The 22215-nt window shown below is 39.4% G+C and overlaps 1 protein-coding gene across 1 annotated transcript in view; it reads left to right on the forward strand.

Annotated features, from left to right (window-relative positions):
• The window catches only part of LOC143989073 (cytochrome P450 2K4-like), a 116582-nt gene that overhangs the window by 8588 nt on the left and 85779 nt on the right, over positions 1–22215 (forward strand). Inside the window, exons 4-5 of the mRNA XM_077489084.1 lie at positions 9828–9977; positions 16150–16310. Of these exons, the coding sequence (XP_077345210.1) occupies positions 9828–9977; positions 16150–16310 (311 nt within the window). The remainder of the gene's footprint in view (positions 1–9827; positions 9978–16149; positions 16311–22215) is intronic.

Below are 22215 nucleotides of genomic sequence, written 5' to 3' on the forward strand. Positions count from 1 at the left end.
CAAATTACACACCAGACAGTATTTACAACGCAATGTACAGTGTAGGTCCCCTGGCTTACATGATATTTACAAATTACTCACAGAACCATATTTACAATACAATATAAGGTGCAAGTTTAGAATTAGATTACCTGTTAACTTCAGGTCAGACCATGGTGACTGCCGTGTGTTCCCACACCAGAGTAAGTTAGCTTGCTCACAAAGCATTTTTATTCCCCCCCCCCACTTTCTGTAGTGTGGCTAATAGGGATGAGCTTCGTGTTCGAGTCGAACGTACATTCGACTCTAACAGTGGCTGTTCGGCCGTTCGGCGAATTCCGAACATTTGGGCCGTTCGCGTCAAAATTCGAGTGACGCGCGCGCGGACCACAATGCACTGCGGTGGCGCAGTGCATTGCTGCCCCATGATTGGCCAAGCATGCACTGTGACCCCGCATGCTTGGCCAATCGCAGCGCCGGCAGCGAGGAGAGCCATGATTGGCCACAGGCATCCTGCCTGTGGCCAATCATAGCTCAGGCTGTGTAGTGCACGCCCCACACTATATAAGGCCGCCTTTGAGGCGGCCTCCTGTAGTGTGTTACTTAGCATCTGAAGCAGTGGGTGTTCTGTGTACCTTCAACACAGTACACACCAATCGTTTTTGGCTGATTTCCTATCTTGCTGCTGTGTAGTGGTTGTTGTCTGTGCCCTGACTGCAGTATACACCACTATATTCACCTCACCTATATAGCTAGTGATCTAGCTTTAACCACTTAACAACTGCCCATTGCCGATTAACGGCTTCAGGGGGGTTGTTTAACTCTGAGAGGCCGTTAATTAACGGCCTCCCAGAATTCTGCTCTCACGTGCCCCGAGGTGTGCGCACTCGAGAGCATCCGTGACCGCCGGGTCGCATCACGGATCACGGTAAACGGCCGCTCATAGCGGCCGTTTACCACGTGATTGCTCCGTCAAATGACGGAGTGATCACTTGGAAACAAACCGGCGTCATGTTATGACGCCTGTTCCTCCCTCCCCTCTCTGTACCGATCGGTACAGCGGAGGGGAAAGAGATCGGTGTCAGCAGCGATGTGGGCTGCATCTGCAGTGCCCACATCGCTGCTCACCGAATTTAACCCCTCAATTCCCTGCCAATACTCTGCAATACCAGTGCATACTCTGCAGTACCCTGCCATTACTCTGCAGTACCCCGCCATTACTCTGCAGTGCAGTACCCTGCCATTACTCTGCAGTGCAGTACCCTGCCATTACTCTGCAGTACCCCCCATTACTCTGCAGTAACCCCCATTACTCTGCAGTACCCCCCAATACTCTGCAGTACCCGCCATTACTCTGCAGTACCCTGCCATTACTCTGCAGTGCAGTACCCTGCCATTACTCTGCAGTACCCCCCATTACTCTGCAGTAACCCCCATTACTCTGCAGTACCCGCCATTACTCTGAAGTACCCCCAATACTCTGCAGTACCCTGCCATTACTCTGTAGTACCCCGCCAATACCCCGCCAATACTCTGTAATGCCCTGCCATAAATTGCCATACCCAGCCATACTCAGAGATACCCAGCCATACTCGGTGATACCCTGAAATACCCAGCCATAGACGCCCCCCACCCCTCACCGCCCTCCGGTGCTTCTACCAACTCGCCAGTACGATCAAAGCCAGAATCTTTTTTTTATTTTTTATTTCAGGCTTCCCAGCCTAGAGGTGAGATGTGGGGTCATATTGACCCCCCAGATTTCACTGTAAAGAGGACCTGTCACCCCATATTCCTATTACAAGGGATGTTTACATTTCTTGTAATAGGAATAAAAGTGATCAAAAATATATTTTTGGGGAAAAAAATGTCAAACTAAAATAAATAAAGTAAAATGAACAATAAAAAAATTAAATAAAAATTAAAGCGCCCATGTCCCCATGTGCTCGCATGTGCCACACATGTGAGGTATCGCCGAGAATGTTAGAGCGAGAGCAATAATTCTAGTCCTAGACCTCCTCTGCAACTCAAAACATGTAACCAGTAAAAAAAAAATTAAAGCGTCACCTATGGGGATTTTTTAAGTAGCGACGTTTGGCGCCATTCCATGGGCATGTGCAATTTTGAAGAGTGACATGTTTGATATCTATTTACTCAGCATAACTTCATCTTTCACTTTATGTAAACATTGGGCTAACAAGTGGTTAATAATAGAGCTTGCAGTCAGTAGTGTTAGGAGATAGTGCGTGCTGTCTGCGTGCTCTGTACCCAGTACATACCGCTATAATATAGGGCAGGCCCCTACTTTCAAACATCCAACTTACAAACATCTCCTACTTGCAAACGCAAGGAGACAGCAGCAAGTGAGATGAAAAAAGATGGACGACAAAATAAAAAATTATACAGGGGTGATAACCCTTCCCTATGTTTTCCAAAAAGCTTAAAGATAGTTTTTTTGACTGGAGCTACACTTTAAAAATGTACCGGTTGAAAATAACAAACAGATTCAACTGAACACAACAAACCTACACAGTCCCTGTCTTGTTTGCACCGCCTGTATACTGCTGTTCTGAGTATATAGGGCCTGGGGGCCACACGCATTTCCTTTTTTTAATATGGGTACGGGGTTCCCCTTAATATGCGTACAAGACCCAAATAGGCTGGTAATGGGCAGGGAGGGCTACCCATGCCATGTTTCTCAATGATTTTCAACCATATTGCAGGAACCAGATATAACATTAAAACCGCAAGCAGTTTTAAATGGTGTTATTTCCGTTTAATGTCATTTTGTGCAGGGACTGTTCTAAACACTAGGCACTTCACAGGCATACTACAGACACCCCCCAGGCACCATATTTAAAGGAATATTTCACTTTTTTTTTTCACTTTAATCGTCATTAAAATCAGTGCCCCCGCCAAAACGGCAGTTTTTAAAACTTTTTTTTGCAGTGACCCATGTCCCCTGAGGCAGGAGGCAGGTCCCCAAACCCTTTTTAGGACACTATCTTGCATATTAGCCGTTAAAATTAGCACTTTCCAATTCGAACGTTCGAGTCCCATAGACTTCAATGGGGTTCTAACGTTCGTACCGAACGCGGGGGTCGTTCGCAAGTTCTGGTGCGAACCGAACCGGGGGGTGTTCGGCTCATCCCTAGTGGCTAATATAATTCTCCCTAATTGGTCACTGTACCTAGTAAATGTATATTGGGAACAGCCTGATTGGATGAGTCAAAGAAAGCTATTGTTTACTTCCCAGGTGAGATGTTATCAGGGAAAACAAAAGGCCAAACTTTGAAGTTGAACTAATTACAGTAACACCAATACAACACTCAATACTTTAAATATATATTTCCCTGTAACTGAAATATATTTCTAATTACAATATTGTACAGGTATTAATGGAGATTTCACATAAACTCATAAGGCTACAGATGGCCCCTTGTGGCCAGTTGAGAATATGAGACTCGGCCACACATAGAATAATGGTTTATGTGCAATCTTCTTTAATATTTGGAACATTTGGCTTTGCCCTCTGAAATGAAATAAAACTTTTTGAGAAGAAATAAAAACTTTTAAACTCTCCATCGCTACAGTTCAAATTTCTGGATCCCAGTATCGGTAGTCGTCATTTGTTCTGGATGTGATAAGTCTATAATAAAAATCATAGGATACAAAACACACCAAAAAAAAACACGAAGGGAAAAAAAGCAGGAGGATCCTTGTTCTCAACCGTCCAATAATAATAGTGCTAAAGTCAATAATGTCAATCTGGTCATGTTGCCCTTGCTTCTGGGACAGCCTTCCATGGTGATTCCAGTTGGATACAGTAATGGCCTTTGGACCAGATTTCCAGGCTTTCTAAAGCCGCGTACACACGGGCGGACTGTATGGCCAACTTAGTCCGTCAGACAATCCGACGGACAGTCCGTCCTACTTTCGAATGAACGGACTTGACCACACACGATGAACAAACAGTCCGTCGAAAGCTTGCGCGATGACGTGTACAGCACGTACGACGGGACTAGAAATAGGACGTCCAATACACAGCAATGCAACCTTTCGCCGTGTAAATCCTTTCTGAGCATGCGCCATACTTAGTCCGTCGAACTAGCCTACTCACGAGCGGACTGTCCGCTGAAACCAAAGTTGGACGGACAATATTACGGAAATTCCGAAATACTTAGTCCGCCAGACTGCACGCTGAAAAAGTCCGCTGAAGCCCACACATGAGCGGACTGTCCGCTGAAATGTGTTTCGACGGACTAAGTTGGACAGACAGTCCGCCCGTGTGTACGCGGCTTAAGATTATACTTTATTAATGTGGACAGAGGTAGAGAAAGAAAAACACAAGTACATTTAAGACATATGCATTCAAATGAATGCTTGTCTGGTAAGTCTGAGCAGTAAGGACCTTTGATTAGAATTACCATAGATATACTGCAACATACTAATGAGATCCCTTTTTCCAGTGACATGTGTAACAATTTGAATGATTATGCCCTTCAGCCAGGTGTCTGATTTCCATACTCCATCTTTCTTCCTCCCTTGCCATATGCCTGCAAGTAACTCTGCTCCGCCTTCTGCTGAATACCCCTGTGTGTCTGTGTATGACCCTTCAAGTGTCCAGGGGCATCTTGTTGCCATCGCAACTCACCACTAACTCCTTTTACTGAAGTTGTGTTCAGTGCTGGTGCCCAACATTTGGGCATATAGCTCCGTCCTTGGCTACCATGTGTAGCTACTGTACAAGCCCTGCTTTTAGCAGGCTATGGAAGAGGTCATCACTTTAAGAGTTCTCATTGCAGATTAGGCAGTGTCGCCTAAGCAGACAAAAATAACTTGATTTCAGAATACGTATAGGTGTGATGTCACCAGTCACTAGTGGCTTTAGGAACAATCAAACTAAAATACTCTTGAGTAAAAATGTACTATACTCCCTGCTATTTGCCAATCACTATGAGTCTCACAAGTCCCAGTATATCTATATGATATTCACGCAATGCTCTTTGAACTTATTATGGCACAGAAAGGAAAAACTGAGCAACATAAAAAAAATGATCAATGACCACATCTGATGACTGCCCAATATTAGAACTGTAGAGAGGATTGTATGTCACATATACACAGAAAATAGTCACATGGCTGTTGCTAAACCCTAATGTTACTATTGTCATGATAATAGCTACAATGACCTAAATTCATATACAACAATTATCCGATGTCATAAGAGAAAAACAAAAACTGTTGGAACTCGCCCCGTCCCCAAAATGCTACAGGGAAGCTTTTAATATTCTATATCAACATTTCTAATTGCTTTAAATGTTCTCCATATAATGTTCCCCATACTCCCCTCTTTATATTTTTTATTTTTTTTATTTCACCATAGCCAAGCCAAACTGAAGAATCACCAAAAAATAAAAAATAAGGTGATATAGGAAAGAAATAAAAATAGGTTTCCTTAAGAGAAAAAGGAGAAGGATAAAAAACTAAACAAAAAATAAAATAAAACAATTCAGATTGAATGCTGCCCCAAGCTTTAACTTCTTGAAGAGCCTTGAATCTGTAATTTTGTTAAACAAAATGATTGAATCTGCCTTCAAACATTGGGCCTATACAAAAGGCTATACCCTCTCTCGGTGGTGATTAGCATATTAATTGACTCTCAGTGCAAATCCATTTGCAAGTCAAGCAGGCCACAATAAGTTGTATTAGAGAGAGCAGGACCTCTGTTTATTGACACAGACCGCCCCAAAAACAGTTTTTAGAATTTAGTTAGGCCTGACTGTGATTAATTCCATTCCAGGCTTCTCCTTAAAACCAACATTAAATTATGTTTTAAGATCCTCATCTGTGTTTCACAATACTTTGCCCCGTCTGGGTCCAATCATCCGTCCTTGTTTGTGCATTTACCCTAAAATAGAAAACTTAAAAATCATTAATAACACCTCTCTGTACCTCTCTGAGAGGTTCATAATGGTCTAAACTAGTAGTGGATGCTTGGAACAGACTTCCAGCCGAGGTAATGAGTCCATCAACCATAAGTACAGTCAAAAATGTCCAGGACCCACCCCCATAGCTATACTCTGACAGACAAAAATTATGGAAAAATTTGGAGGGTTTGCAAATACTTAAATTCTAAACCAACAACATGTAGATATATAACCTTAACATCACATGAGTTAATTTGGAAGGAAAAACAAAACACAAGACCTACTGAATCCATAAGATGCCCCAAGGTGCAAAGTACTGTATCATGTAGTTTCCGCGTGTCAGAGTGACTGAACCTTCACTTAAGCCACAGGAAAGGAGAAAAAAAATCAACACAAAATCCCTACCGTTCCTCATAGTTATAGGGATTGAGATCTCATATTTGTGCACAGGATATTTATTTGCAAATACATTTAAACTTGTAAAAATAATAATAATAATAATAATAATAATAATATAGTGTAAATTTAAACTGGTACCAGTATTGAGCTCATTACCAATGACATTTTTTATTTTTTTTATAAAATAATCATAAACAGTACAACGCATGCACATTAGTGTGATCACACTTATTTATGGCCATAAAACTATGGTGGGTACACCCCCCCAAAAAAAATAAAAAATCTTTGTTTACACATGGACAGTTCATACCCATGCATTCCATCACTCAGACACACACATTTGTTTAGATTGAATCTCATACATTCTGGATAGAGCTTTGGTAATTGTAAATAAATTGCTATGTGTTTCCGCAAACGGGAGAAAGAAAAGGAAAAAAAAAAAAAAAAACAACCAAGAACACCAACCAAAAACAAAAAGAATAAATAAAATGAAGCAAGAGTAAGTTTCTGTACTAAGCAATACTTGTACCCTATACCTTTGTATATTTATGGCAGTTTTCTGATCCTTTGGGGAAGATAAACATCTGTATTACTAATAACCATGTTTGAATACCTAGCCTAATATACCTTACCTTAGGTGTATGTATTTACGTATATACATCTATATTGATACACCTGTAAATACTTTTTCATGAGCGTACGAACAGTTTGCTGAAACCGTGCGCGATGACGTGAACGGCACGTACGACGGGACGAAAAATACGACGTCCTATACACTGCATTATAGCTTTCGGCGTGAAAATCCTTTCTGAGCATGCACGCAACTTTGTTTGACGAACAAGCCTACACACGAGCGGACTGTTCGCTGAAACAAGGTTTCAGCGGACAGTTTTACGGAATTTCCGAAAAACCTTGTCCGTCAAACTGTCTGCTGAAACTGTCCGCTGAAAGCCCACACACGAGCGGACTGTCCGCCCAAACACTGTTCAGCGGACAAAGTTGGGCGAACAGTCCGCGCGTGTGTACGCGGCCTTACTGCAGCTTTTGTCCTGTAAGCATGTCTCCCTTTTGTGGGCCACATCAGAAATAAATTGTCTGCTTCTCAATACATCTGGAGTTTTGACTGATCACAAGAAAAGATTCCTAACACTGACCATAGCCTGTTTGCATAAAGAAGTGGATTCTCATTATTTTCCTGTTTTGTTCTAAATGCTGCTATTAAGCCTAGATCAAAGGGATATAATATTTTTATCAGTTCATCTACAGTTTCATTGTAATCTGCTCTTCCTTCTTTAACATGGTCTGGTAAGGAAGACCATGTGTCTAAGTTAACTGTTAATAGTAAAACTTTAACCTGATCTCTGGAGTTAGCAACTCCCAGCAATTTACATCGTTGCAAGACATTTTCTGCATGAAATGTTATGTGCACTCCTGGCAATAGTTTGCCAATATTGTTAGCTACAAGTAGCACATTTTCTAAAGACTGTCTGTTCTCCCTATCCATCTTTTGTGCTGTACTCTCAATTCCTGTTACACGCACTTCATCCACTGCAGGAAACATCTTTCAAACATTTTTAATAGACTGAATCTTCATGCATAGAAACATTGGGCAAACGCTCTTTTCATCGCCTTCTAATGCATCTGCACTCTTCATGTACAAATTCTATATAATATTTAGCTTTTAACATAAGTGATGAGTTCCTTAGTATACTAACAGTAGGCTTCCTAATGATTACACACTGTACAACACAACTGTTTTTTATAGCCCATTTCTATATTGAGCACATAGAGCACCCAATGTTAATTTTTAGCATTCATATGAAAAACCCTTTCATAGTATGCCTTTTGTAGATGTTGCAACCCCTTGAGATATTGCTGAAAGAGACCGTCAATGTTTCCTGTCCCTTCGTGGTCGCCATTTGTTGCCTAGTATTTATGATTATGTGCATACACCTCAATCATTGTAGTGGTATGGACATATATATATATCTAGATCTGAGAGATGTTGTACAAAAAAGGTAGTTCAATCCTTCAATCATTTATTTATAGGGTTACATAATATATACAAATTACACACCAGACAGTATTTACAACACAATGTACAGTGTAGGTCCCCTGGCTTACATAATATTTACAAATTACTCACAGAACCATATTTACAATACAATATAAGGTGCAAGTTTAGAGTTAGATTACCTGTTAACAGGGCCATCTTTAATATTGATTGGACCCTGGGCAAAAATTTTCTTGGGCCCCCTCCCCCATGTAATTTTGCTCTCCATCTGCTCTGGGACATACAAAAAATAGCAGCTAGACTTAAAATCAGTTTACTGTATCAAATCAGGCAGCAATTGCGATTGGTTGGCAGTGGTTATAGCAAATCATTACTGCTTAATGACTGGTTGCTAGAGGTTACAGCTCACATTACGGCTCACTGATTAGTTCCTAGAGGTTACAGCAAATGGTTTCTGCTTGTTAATTGGTTGCAAGAGATTACTGTTAAGTAATACTGCTCACTGATTGGTTGCTAGAGGTTACAACACATCATCTCCTCACTGCAAGGGAGCATGATACACATATGAATGTCACCTTTTTTTTACATATCAATGCTGCCAGCCGCATCTATTTACTTAGTAATGCCGCCACTATTTACATATGAATGCCTGTTATTAACATGTAAACACAGGGTCTGCAGGTGAGTCATCTGTACACAACAATAAGGCAGAGCTGGGCAGCATTAGTAGCAGAACTTCACATTGAGATATCAGGACACAATACAGGACTAAAACTTCAAGGGACAAGGGAATTTACACTGGGATAGTTGGCAAGTATGGGGCAGCTGCTTTGGGCCCCACAACAATGACAGGGCCCAGGGCAGTTGCCCCTTTTGCCCTGCCTTAAAGATGGCCCTGCCTGTTAACTTCAGGTCAGACCATGGTGACTGCAGTGTGTTCCCACACCAGAGTAAGTTAGCTTGCTCGCAAAGCATTATACTCCCCCCCCCCCCCCCCCCCCACTTTCTGTAGTGTGGCTAATATAATTCTCCCTAATTGGTCACTGTACCTAGTAAATGTATATTGGGAACAGACTGATTGGTTGAGTCAAAGAAAGCTGTTGTTTACTTCCCAGGTGAGATGTTATCAGGGAAAACAGAAGGCCAAGCTTTGAAGTTGAACTAATTACAGTAACACCAATACATCACTCAATACTTTAAATATATATTTCCCTGTAACTGAAATATATTTCTAATTACAATATTGTACAGGTATTAATGGAGATTTCACATAAACTCATAAGGCTACAGTACATGTGCCCCTGGCAGTAGAGTAAGTCCTACCCTCAGTATCTATAATAGGTTTAATATCACTTTAAGCAGATTGATGAATAGGTGGTAAAGTTTCTCACCTGAAGATCCTGGAGCACATTTTCAAACATAATGAAAAAAAAAATTAGGTTTACAAACACTTTATTTTAATTGGTTGTATATGTTATTGTTTTTTTTATTTTTTTTATTTTTTTTAGGCATTATATTTTCAAATGGTAATAACTGGAAAGTCATGAAACAATTCGCTCTGTCTACATTGCGAGAATTGGGGATGGGGAAGAAAACAATAGAAGAAAAGATCTTGGAAGAGTGCAAAAATTTGGTAAAAATCTTTAAAGCTTACAAAGGTCAGTTATGAGTTCTGGTTTTGTTTCTACAAATTTATAAATTTTCTGTGTCGCATAACATCACACTGTCCAATCACGGAATATGATTGGCTGTTTGCCTTTAAAATGTTGCCACTGTGAGTACTGCCTTTTACACCATACAAGGCAGCTCTTATTTCCCTGTGATGGTCTTGGCCACCCGTCTTCTATGGTTTGATCTGATCTCTCGTAATATGGCTGCCCTCTAATATAGTGTTGGGAGGAATATAAATGTATGTTCTCTTTAAAAAATGAATGGAAGTCCCAATTTAAAACACGATTTCTATAGCGCCAATAGCATGTACAGAGCTTTACATTATAAAGGGAGACAATACAGTAACAATATCATACAAGAGAGTTAAAAAGGCCCTACTTATAAGAGCTTACAATAAAATTCATATGACTGTGTAAAGAAAGTAAAGTACCAAACCTGCTACACTTTTATTTTTCTACTTAGTGCTAAAGAGAAAATGGCCCAGATATGGTGGGGAGACAGCCTTGTCTTTTGCTTCCACCTATAGGGAGCTGTTTAAATCACAACCTCATGGTTTGGTATATGCAGTCCTATATGTGGCCACATTATGGGGCAGACCCATTACAATGTAAGGAAAAGAAGCACAAAAGCCGAGTCACCCATAGCACCCAATCCAAATTTTTTATTAATTTCTATTAGTTCATATGAGCAATAGCTCTAATTTTGAGCTCTTTTCCCCTGGTTAAATGTATTAGCAGCAGGTTGAGCCATGGTTCTACCACATTCCAACTGCCCATCTTAACTAGGGTATGCAGCCACTAAGCCCTATGCACATGTTGAGGCAAAAATTAAATGGCATCGGACTTTCAGGAAGTGATACAGCCATACATCACAACTCATTCAATGGTTGTGGCTAAAAAAATTACACAAGTCCATCTAGTTCAACCAATAGAAGTTAAAAGTAGACATGTGCAGAGTAAAATATTTCGTTTCGGAATTTCGTTTTCGTCCGAAAACTTAATTTATTTAGTTACTCCCGAAATTCGTTTTTATTTATTTTGTTTTTCGTTCAAAAATTGCATTCGTCCTGAAAATCCACATGAATTACGGTCGAATCTGTCTTTGAAGGCTTATGGTGTCTGTCGAATGTATAAAGAAGATTCGACTGAGCTAGTATATAGCATACTTTAGAACCCCTATTAAAGTCTATGGGACTCCAATGTTCAAAATCTAAAGTGCTAATTTTAAAGACTAATTTGCAAGTTACTGTCCTAAAAAGTGTTTGGGGACCCGGGTCCTGCCCCAGGGGACATGTATCAATGCAAAAAAAAGTTTTAAAAACGGCAGTTTTTTCGGGAGCAGTGATTTTAATAATGATTAAAGTGAAACAATAAAAGTGTAATATTCCTTTAAATTTCGTAGGGGGGGGGGGGGGGTGTCTATAGTATGCCTGTAAAGGGGCGCATGTTTCTGGTGCTTAGAACTGTCCCTGCACAAAGTGTCATTTATGCAGGAAAAAAAGTCTTTTAAAATCACTCGCAGCTATTATGAATTGTCGGCTCCGTAATACAGAGAACACTCATTGAAAGTCATTGATAAAAAATAAATAAAAATTTTTTTTTTAAAAAGCGTGGGGGTCCCCCAAAATAAATTATCAGGCCCTTCAGGTCTGGTATGGATATTAAGGGGAACCCTGCCTCAAATTTAAGAAAAAAATTGACGTGGGGTTCCCCCTAAATATCCATAACCAGACCCTTCAGGTCTGGTATGGATATTAAGGGGAACCCCACGTCAAATTTAAAAAAAAATTGACGTGGGGGTCCCCCTAAAAATCCATACCAGACCCTTTATCCGAGAACGCAATCTGGCAGGCCGCAGGAAAAGACGGGGGGACGAGAGAGCGGCCCCCCTCCCTCCTGAACCGTACCAAGCCACATGCCCTCAACATTGTCAGGATGCTTTGGGGGTCTGTGACCCCTCAAAGCACCTTGTTACCATGTTGATGAGGACAAGGGCCTCATCCCCACAACCGTGGGCGGTGGTTGTGGGGGTCTGCGGGCGGGGGGCTTATCAGAATCTGGAAGCCCCCTTTAACAAGGGGACCCCCAGATCCCACCCCCCCCTGTTTGAAATGGTAAGGGGGTACAAAAGTACCCCTACCATTTCACAAAGAAAGTGTAAAAAATAGTTAAATAAGGCAAACACACTTTTGAAAAATTCCTTTATTAAAAATAAAAAAAATAAAAAAAAGATTCCAGCGGTGGTAATCCACTCTTGCTATCCAACGACGGATGGTCATCTCTCCAGCGATGGCTCATCTCACTCAGCACAGCGAATCCATCCTTCTTCTGTCTCCACGGAGGAGACACTTCAGGGATTCCGGCGGTCTGAGGTTTCTTATATACGGAGGGCGGGGCCACCCGTCACCTGACCCCGCCCCCCTCTGACGCAAGGGGAAACCCGGGGTTCCCTGTGACGTATGGGTGACCCCGCCCCCCTCTGATGTAACGGAAACCTGCCTGTGTTACATCAGAGGGGTGCGGGGTCACCCATACGTCACAGGGAACCCCGGGTTTCCCCTTGCGTCAGAGGGGGGCGGGGTCAGGTGACGGGTGGCCCCGCCCTCCGTATATAAGAAATGTCAGGCCGCCGGAATCCCTGAAGTGTCTCCTCCGTGGAGACAGAAGAAGGATGGATTCGCTGCGCTGGATGAGATCATCCATCGCTGGAGAGATGACCGTCCGTCGCTGGATAGCAAGAGTGGATTACCACCGCTGGAATCTTTTTTTTTTTTTTTTTTTTTTTTTTTAATAAAGGAATTTTTCAAAAGTGTGTTTGTCTTATTTAACTATTTTTTACACTTTCTTTGTGAAATGGTAGGGGTACTTTTGTACCCCCTTACCATTCAAACAGGGGGGGCGGGATCTGGGGGTCCCCTTGTTAAAGGGGGCTTCCAGATTCTGATAAGCCCCCCGCCCGCAGACCCCCACAACCACCGGCCACGGTTGTGGGGATGAGGCCCTTGTCCTCATCAACATGGGGACAAGGTGCTTTGAGGGGTCACAGACCCCCAAAGCATCCTCCCAATGTTGAGGGCATGTGGCTTGGTACGTTCAGGAGGGAGGGGGGGGCGCTCTCTCGTCCCCCCCTCTTTTCCTGCGGCCTGCCAGGTTGCGTGCTCGGATAAAGGGTCTGGTATGGATTTTGAGGGGGACCCCCACATCAATTTTTTTTAAAAATTTGACGCGGGGTTCCCCTTAATATCCATACCAGACCTGAAGGGCCTGGTAATTGAATTTGGGGGACCCCCACGCTTTTTTTTTTTTTTTTTTTTTTTTTTTCTTATCAATGACTTTCAATGAGTGTTCTCTGTATTACAGGAGCCGACAATTCATAATAGCTGCGAGTGATTTTAAAGGACTTTTTTTCCTGCATAAATTACACTTTGTGCAGGGACAGTTCTAAGCACCAGAAACATGCACCCCTTCTCAGGCATACTATAGACAACCCCCCCCCCCCCCCTACGAAATTTAAAGGAATATTACACTTTTATTGTTTCACTTTAATCATTATTAAAATCACTGCTCCCGAAAAAACTGCAGTTTTTAAAACCTTTTTTTGCATTGATACATGTCCCCTGGGGCAGGACCTGGGTCCCCAAACACTTTTTAGGACAGTAACTTGCAGAATCTTTTCTCTCTGTCAAATCTTTTTTCTCTGTCGAATATTTTCTCTATATAATCTTGGAGTAATAGAGGTAAGGTTAGGCACATTCGACCACAGGTTCTATAGACAGATTGTTATTGTCAGAGTCACGTCAAATCTCCTATTCTATATCGAACTGTTGTAACAATGAAAACGAAAATAAAGCATTTATTTATGTCGGATCTTTCGTTTTTTGGATTCTGTGCTTTCGTTATCGTTTGTCAAAACGAAAACGAAAATAGCTGAAATTCGGACGAAAATGCATTCGGACGAAAACGAATGCACATGTCTAGTTAAAAGTAAGATATCTTCTCTCTCTCTCTCTATAGATATAGATATAGATTACACACTGGGTAAAATTATAAACGCAACACTTTTGTGTTTGCCCCTAGTTATCATGAGCTGAACTCAACGAGCTATGACTTTTTCTATGTACACAAATGGTCTATTTCTCTCAAATATTGTTCACAAATCTGTCTAAATCTGTGTTAGTGAGCACTTCCACTTTTCCGAGATAATCCATCCACCTCACAGGTGTGGCATATCAAGATGCTGATTATACAGCATGACTTTTGCACAGGTGTTTCTTAGGCTGGCCACAATAAAAGGCCACTCTAAAATGTGCAGTTTTATCACACAGCACAATGCCACAGATGTCACAATTTCTGAGGAAGCGTGTAATTGTCATGCTGACTGTAGAAATGTCCACCAGAGCTGTTGCCCTTGAATTGAATGTCTCCACCATAAGCCGTCTCCAAAGGCGTTTAATTGAATTTGACAGTACATCCAACCGGTCTCACAACTGCAGACCATGTGTAACCACACCAGCCCAGGACCTCCACTTTTAGCATCTTCACCTCCAACATCATCTGAGACCAGCAACCCGGACAGCTGCTGCCACAATCGGTTTGCATAACTAAAGAATTTCTGCACAAACTGTCAGAAACTGTTTCAGGGAAGCTCATCTGCATGCTTGTCATCCTCATTGAGGTCTCGACCTGACTGCAGTTCATCATCGTAACCAACTTGAGTGGGCAAATGCTCACATTCGATGGTGTCTGGCAGTTTGGAGAGGTGTTCTCTTCATAGATGAATCATGGTTTTCACTGTGCAGGGCAGATGGCAGACATTGTTTGGTGTTATGTGGATGAGCGGTTTGCAGATGTTAACGTTGTGGATCGAGTGGCTCATGGTGGCAGTGGGGTTTTGGTATGGGCAGGCGTATGCTATGGACAACGAACACAGGTGCATTTTATTGATGGCATTTTGAATGCACAGGGATACTGTGACGAGATCCTAAGGCCCATTGTTGTGCCATTCATCCACGACCGGCCCCATGTTGCAAAGATCAGTACACAATTCCTGGAAGCTGAAAACATCCCAGTTTTTGCATGGGCAGCATACTCACCGGACATGTCGCCCATTGAGCATGTTTGGGATGCTCTGGATCGGCGTTTACAACAGTGTGTTCCAGTTCCTGCCAATATCCAGCAACTGCGCACAGCCATTTAAGAAGAATGGACCAACATTCTACAGGCCACAGTCAACAATCTGATCAACACTATGTGAAGGAGATGTGCTGCACTGCCTGAGGCAAATGGTGGTCACACCAGATACTGACTGTTTTTTGGACCCCCCAATACAGTAAAACTGCACATTTTAGAATGGCCTTTTATTGCGCCCTTAGTAAAGCCAGGATGCTTTGGGTCCAGCAAGTTGTGTATTTTTAGGTGAACAGTGATCCTTCTTTTCAGGTATGATTCCAATAACTTAACTACAACTGATGTTAAACTCTCAAGCCTGTAATTGCCAGCTTCTACCTCACTGCCTTTTTGTGGATAGGTACAATATTAGCTGTCTGTCAGTAATGGGGAACTTCCCCTGTCAGAAGAGACTGATTAAAAAGAACAATTAATGGTCCCACACCCACAGCTATATCTCAAAGTTCTCTTAGAACTCTGGGATGAATACTATTTAGCTTTATTAAGCTTTAACCGAGCCAGTTTCTCGGCTCCCTCTGTCTCCAGAAATCCCCAAAATTAACCTTCATTACTAGAATTAATATGATTTTCCAACTTGTTATTGTTAGTGCAATTTATTTCTGAGAAGACTAAAAAGAAGTAATTGTTTAAATGGTTTGCTACATCCAAGTCTCCCTCAACATATGTGTTGTGCCCAGTTCTCATTTTAATGACCCCATTGTATTATTTCCTTCTATCACTAATGTACCTAAAAAAAGTTTTTATCTCCTTTCTTAATAAATTTAGCAATTTCCTCCCCTTTCTATGATTTGGCAGCACTGATAATGTGTTTGGCCTCCTTATGTGTATTCTTATACTCTTCTCGGTCAGCTACAACTCCTGTTTCCTTGAATCTTCTATATGCTGATTTTTTTCCTTTATGATCCTACTTACCTCTTTAGTGAATCATATTGGTTTTAAGCAGGTTCTTGGCAAACATTTGCTCTTCTTGCAGGAGCATCATTCTATAACGCTGCGATCGTGAATGCTGCTGTAGCCAATATCATTGTTTCTATCTTAATGGGCCATCGCTTTGAGTACGATGATCCAAAACTTCAGAGGCTTTTGACAATCATCAACGAGGACATCAGAATCGTCGGAAGCCCAATGGTTTTCGTAAGTTCACCTTTACTGCAACTTGTTCATATCTTATATGCCTGAATACCGGTCAATTGGGCTTTTGTAAATGATATATGAATATACTGCCAAATGTGCTTGTGCAAAAACAGGGTCATTCTTTAAATTGGTGCAGATTGTTGATAGGGTTATTTTTTTGCATATGAAAGGTTTCACATTAAGATATTACATTTCTATTTTGTCTATGTGTTGAAGTGCTTCTAAAGGCTGAAGGTTTCTATGCATGCAGGGAAAAAACCTTCTCTGTGCAGGATCCCATTGGCCCCCACTGCTGTCAATCACAGCCAGTGAGTGTAAAATTCTCATTTTTACAGTAATAAAATATTTCAATAATTCATATTGATGAGGAAAGTTCCAAGAAAGTCCATTAAAAAACAAATCAAAAAGTGATTTAATAATAACAATATCTAAATATTACAAGAACAATATCATAGTATAGGATGTAATTACTAATGTATTATATTCTTAAAATGAAGATTGAATAAGATGTGTGTGTGTATATAGATGTGGCAGCAATGTCTCATGGAGTGCGTCTGCCACAGTGAGTGTCTCCCAAAAACTCTGTTACTAGCTTTTTACTCTTAAATTCAGCCCCAATCTTCTCCTATAAAGGCTGGCTTAAAGGTTCTTCTGAGCTATATTGTCCCACAGAAACCACGGGTTTTCCTGAGACATAGCTTTCCTTCCACCTCTCTCGCAAGGTTGGGGGTCGACATTCCTGAAGTGTGGGCCAAGAGGAGCTATATGTAAAACCATTTAAATAAGGCTGGCCATACAATATAAGTTTCCCTTAACTTCTAAATCAAATACTACATATATCAGTATGTATAGTATATTCATTTAAAATGCAATGTTCTTATTAATATCTTAATCAAGAAATATTGTATTATAAAGGACTTATTATCTAAACTAATCTAAACTAAAACATTATCCTTTACATCTTAATTAATGTAAAACATTCCTTTTCATCATTGATGGGGAAAGGTGAGAGCTCAGCTCACGCTTAATTACTAAGACATGTTGACTCTACATAGAACTGCTTATGAAGTTTATAACAATGTATAGTTTCACAAATATAAAAGTCTATATATATAATTTCACTTTTTCCATACATAGAAAAGATATAATTATATATATTAATTTAACTCAATTATTCTTAAAGATCTCATCCATTCATTAATATTAATTGACGAATATTCAATTCTAACATTTTCCTCTCAAAATAATTGCTTAAACAATCTTAATAATTTTCTTATCTAAATCCATTTATACCTCAAATGCATCACATTCATATCCATACATATTTTTAGATCTTACGATAATTGATTAGAATATATTTTCAATTTTGATTCTATATAAGGAAAAAAAATAACTTTTTAAACCTTTTGCTTCATATACCATTAACATATTTTCACCCTTATTTTCTTTTTCTTTTACCAAATAATCAATCCCCTTAATTTCATAATTCATACATGTAACATTGTTGTACAATACTTTGAAGTATGGATATCACTTAAAAATAAATGTTTCATACTTTCCCTCCAAATTGTGTTTAGCATAAATCTATAATCTATACAACCTTTCAAATAATCTTTGTCAAAATTTGAACTTAAAATATGTTTCTTAACTTCAATACATTCATATACTGTATGTGAGATTATTTTTATAAATAATTACATATTACAATGTAAAAGTTAGTTCTAACTTGTCTATATAACTTTAGAATTTTTCTGTTATCTTAATTAGCCCCAGATGTTCCTTCTAACAAGAATGACTCTACTGTAAGGATATTTAACCCTTTCAGCTCTGAAAATACACTATATGTGATTGTAAAAATTGATGCGTAAAAAAATATCTCATCTTGATAGGATAAACATATCACGTCACATAAAAATGGTTATATATAAGAACTGCAATATATCTGATGGATAAATGATTTCATCAGTAGTCAATTGTTTTTAGACGTTTCTCTCTTATTAGAGATCTTGAGGCTTTTTTCTTATTCTTCTTCCTACACTAAACTGTTAAGTTTGAAAAACTTTATTGAACATTAGAACAACAACAATAATTATAAAAAATGAATTTCTTGTGTCAAATCTACTCCCAGAACTGATCATATTAATCTTCAAGGTTTTGTTTTCATCTGGAAGGTCTAGAAGTATAAAGTTTCTGTTCTTTTGGTGACTTACAAATCAAATCCTGAAATAGAATGCAGTATCATTATATTGAATTTAACCACTTAAGGACCGCCTCCTGCACATATATATGTCGGCAGAATGGCATGGCTGGGCACAATCATGTACCTGTACATGGCTCTTTAAGTGCGCAGCCGTGCCGCCCCGGTCCTGAGCTCTGTGACCGTGGCCGCGGGACCAGCAAACCCGATCACCGCTGGTGTCCCGCAATCAGGTCACAGAGCTGAAGAACAAGGAGAGGTCTATGTAAACAAACCTCTCCCCGTGCTTCCTACTGTGGCTGTCACCAATTGTCTGTTCCCTTTTATAGGGAAAGACGATCAGTGATGTCACATGCCAGGCCACACCCCCTACAATTAAAAAACATAACGTCATACATAACCCCTACACTGGCCCCCTAGTGGTTAACTCCTTCACTGCCATTGTCATTTACAGGAATCAGTGCATTTAAATAGCACTGATTGCTGTATAAATGACAATGGTCCCAAAAATGTGTCAAAAATGTCCGATGTGTCCGCCATAATGTCGCAGTCACAATAAAAATCGCTGATCATCGCCATTACTAGTAAAAAAAAAAATGAATAAAAATGCCATAAAACTATCGCCTATTTTGTAAACGCTATAACTTTTGCGCAAACCAATCAATAATCGCTAATTGCGATTTTTTTTACCAAAAACATGTAGAAGAATACGTATTGGCCTAAACTGAGGAAAAATATTTTTTTATATATTTTTGAGGGATATTTATTATAGCAAAAAGTAAAAAATACTGCATTTTTTTAAAAATGTACGCTCTATTTTTGTTTATAGCGCAAAAATAAAAACCGCAGAGGTGATCAAATACCACCAAAAGCTCTTTTTGTGGAAAAAAAGGACGCCAATTTTGTTTGAGAGCCACGTCGCACTACCGCGCAATTGTCAGTTAAAGCGACGCAGCGCCGAATCGCAAAAAGGGGCTTGGTCCTTTGGCTGCAATTTGGTCCGGGCTTAAGTGGTTAATTAATGCAAAATGTACCTTCATTTACTTATTTATTTAACATACCACAATCCTAATATTTTATTATGACATGAAAGACATATTTTAGTAATAACATTCTAATTATCTTACTTTGCTCTATTTCTCTTAAACTAACCTATACCCCTTAACCTATTATTCTGTGTATTTAAACTATAAGAGGATGCAATTTCTCTTTTTTTATCATAATTCAAAACCTTGTTTTCACAAACAAAGAAAGGCTTCAATTCAACCCTAGAAGACTGAAGCAAACTGTATCCATTCACTTTTGCTCTTTAAGATTAAGAGTAATGCATGCTGTACTGCCATTTTTTTGCATCTTTCATTTCAGTATTTTCTGTAGAATTTTTGCTAATAGCAAAACCATTCTTTGGGTAACACATAGGAAGACCTGTTGAACAACTCTTAATAACATTAACAAATACTGGCTCAAAGTCTCTCTCAGCACTTGCTATAAAAATACCATTTACAGGCTTTCTGAATATTGAGAATGTTCTGTTACCAAATCTACCTGTATGGATTTAAATTGTAAAGTTTTAAAAAATTGACAATATTTGTCATATATAATTCTCCTGAATTAATTCTCTTTAAAATTATTTTTAGTGATAGATCAGGTGTCTGTAATATGATCCTACTATATCTCACAATCTTTTCTGTTACTTTGACTGCAAAATAAACACTTAACGATTGCTTCATATGTGTGTCAAAAGTATTTTGATAATACTTCTCCAAACACTTGTGTACTAAACTGTCACTAATATTCAATCCTGGAATTACTCTAGTGAATGCATACGTTTCTTTATTAAAGCTGAAGGCAAATTTATATTGACAACTTTTAGTTAATCGGTACGTAATAGAGGGAGTTTGGGACTTTAAAATGAAGCACTAGGATAATGGAGGTAGGTTTTAACCAAATTGAAAACATTTTTTATTGATTGTTCGGTAACAGATCATAAAAAATAATAAAGATCAAATTCATAAAGTATATAGGCGTAAGTACAGTAGAAGCATGATATATAGTATTCACATATAGCAGCACATAGTAGTAATAAATAAAATAATTGGGTAATATGGCATGGTAGTGCCTATGACAGCAAAACCGACATCAGCAAGTACATCCACATAATACATATGCATCCACTAGATGTAAAACAAAAATAAATTTAGTATATAGTTAAAAAAGTAAATTCATAACAAATTCATAAAGTATATAGGCGTAAGTACAGTAGAAGCATGATATATAGTATTCACATATAGCAGCACATAGTAGTAGTAAATAAAATAATTGGGTAATATGGCATGGTAGTGCCTATGACAGCAAAACCGACATCAGCAAGTACATCCACATAATAGATATGCATCCACTAGATGTAAAACAAAAATAAATTTAGTATATAGTTAAAAAAGTAAATTCATAATAAAATAAATATAGTTCCATATAAAGTATAACTGGGACATCATTTCAAAAGCTCGAGCTTCCACTGGCAGCGGCGATGGAGGAGTCTGCGCTTCATACTTCCAGTTTTCTCTCTTTCGGGTGCAATGGGAGAGAGAAAACAGGATGTGACATCTAAATCAGATGTCAATCAAACCTCCCGGCCGTAGTAATAGATACTACGAGCGCCGGGCAGAAGCTACTCGATGCTTCAGAAAGCGCCGCAAGGCAGGACAAAAGGCCGCAAATGAAGCGTTGCATCTGTAATCTCATGATTGCATAGATGTGGTGCTTCCCATAGTGCACTGTGTCCGGCGTCCAAACACAGTGCACTTAAGGACCTTTTTTGTATTTTTTTTCTTAAAGGGCCAGTTTTAATTTTTTTTTGTGACTGCCTGGAGGGGGGTCGGTGCCCATGTGTCCCCTATGAATGGGCCACTGGCCTTGGCACCCATGTGTGACATTACATTTAAATTAGGAACAATAGGTTTGTTATTTGTAATGCATTTATTGAGTGATCTTAATCATTCTTGATAGGCCAAATACAAGTATTTACCACTGATTGTGCTTTCTTTAATATTCCTTGTTGTAAAATTGATTGTACAATGTCAGAAACTGGACTTATTGATTCTTGTGGCAACTTATTTTGAATTTGGGTCTTAGGACCTTTTCCCTCAATTTCTATTTCAATATCTTTAAACAAACCTGTATCCATTTTGGTCTGACTCCAAAGACTTTTATGTGATCAAACCAATTGTTCCAGTACGAGATTGGTTCCTGTATGTGGCCAATTATAATCTGAAGACATGCCAGTGACTGCTGTACAAATACTTCCGGCATTACTGTAGATGGAAGGATCTATTAGCATAGATTTGGGCCTACATTAATCTTTCCATATAGTAGAATTAATTAAATCAATAATCCAATTTAGTTTACTAATCAGATCCATGCCTAGAATATTCTGTACATTTTGGCTTAGTTAGATCTTAGATCTTCGTTTTCAAAAGTCCTGGAATTTCAAAAGTCACATCAGAAACTTTACTTTTCTTTTCCAATTAAACCAATTAAATAACATTTTGGAGAATTAATATTCACAAGTAATTTGTGTTTAGTTAAACTGAGTTCAGCTCCTAAATCTATTAACCCTTAGGTTTTCCTACCTTTCCTATTGCAGCAACATAATTTAATGTTGGAGAGGTCTCAGAAACTTTTTCTTAAATCCTGATAGCGATGGAAGTA

The sequence above is a fragment of the Lithobates pipiens genome, unplaced genomic scaffold, assembly GCF_037356315.1.
Source record: "Lithobates pipiens isolate NorthernLeopardFrog02 unplaced genomic scaffold, aLitPip1_a1.2 Scaffold_18, whole genome shotgun sequence".
Taxonomy (NCBI): domain Eukaryota; kingdom Metazoa; phylum Chordata; class Amphibia; order Anura; family Ranidae; genus Lithobates; species Lithobates pipiens.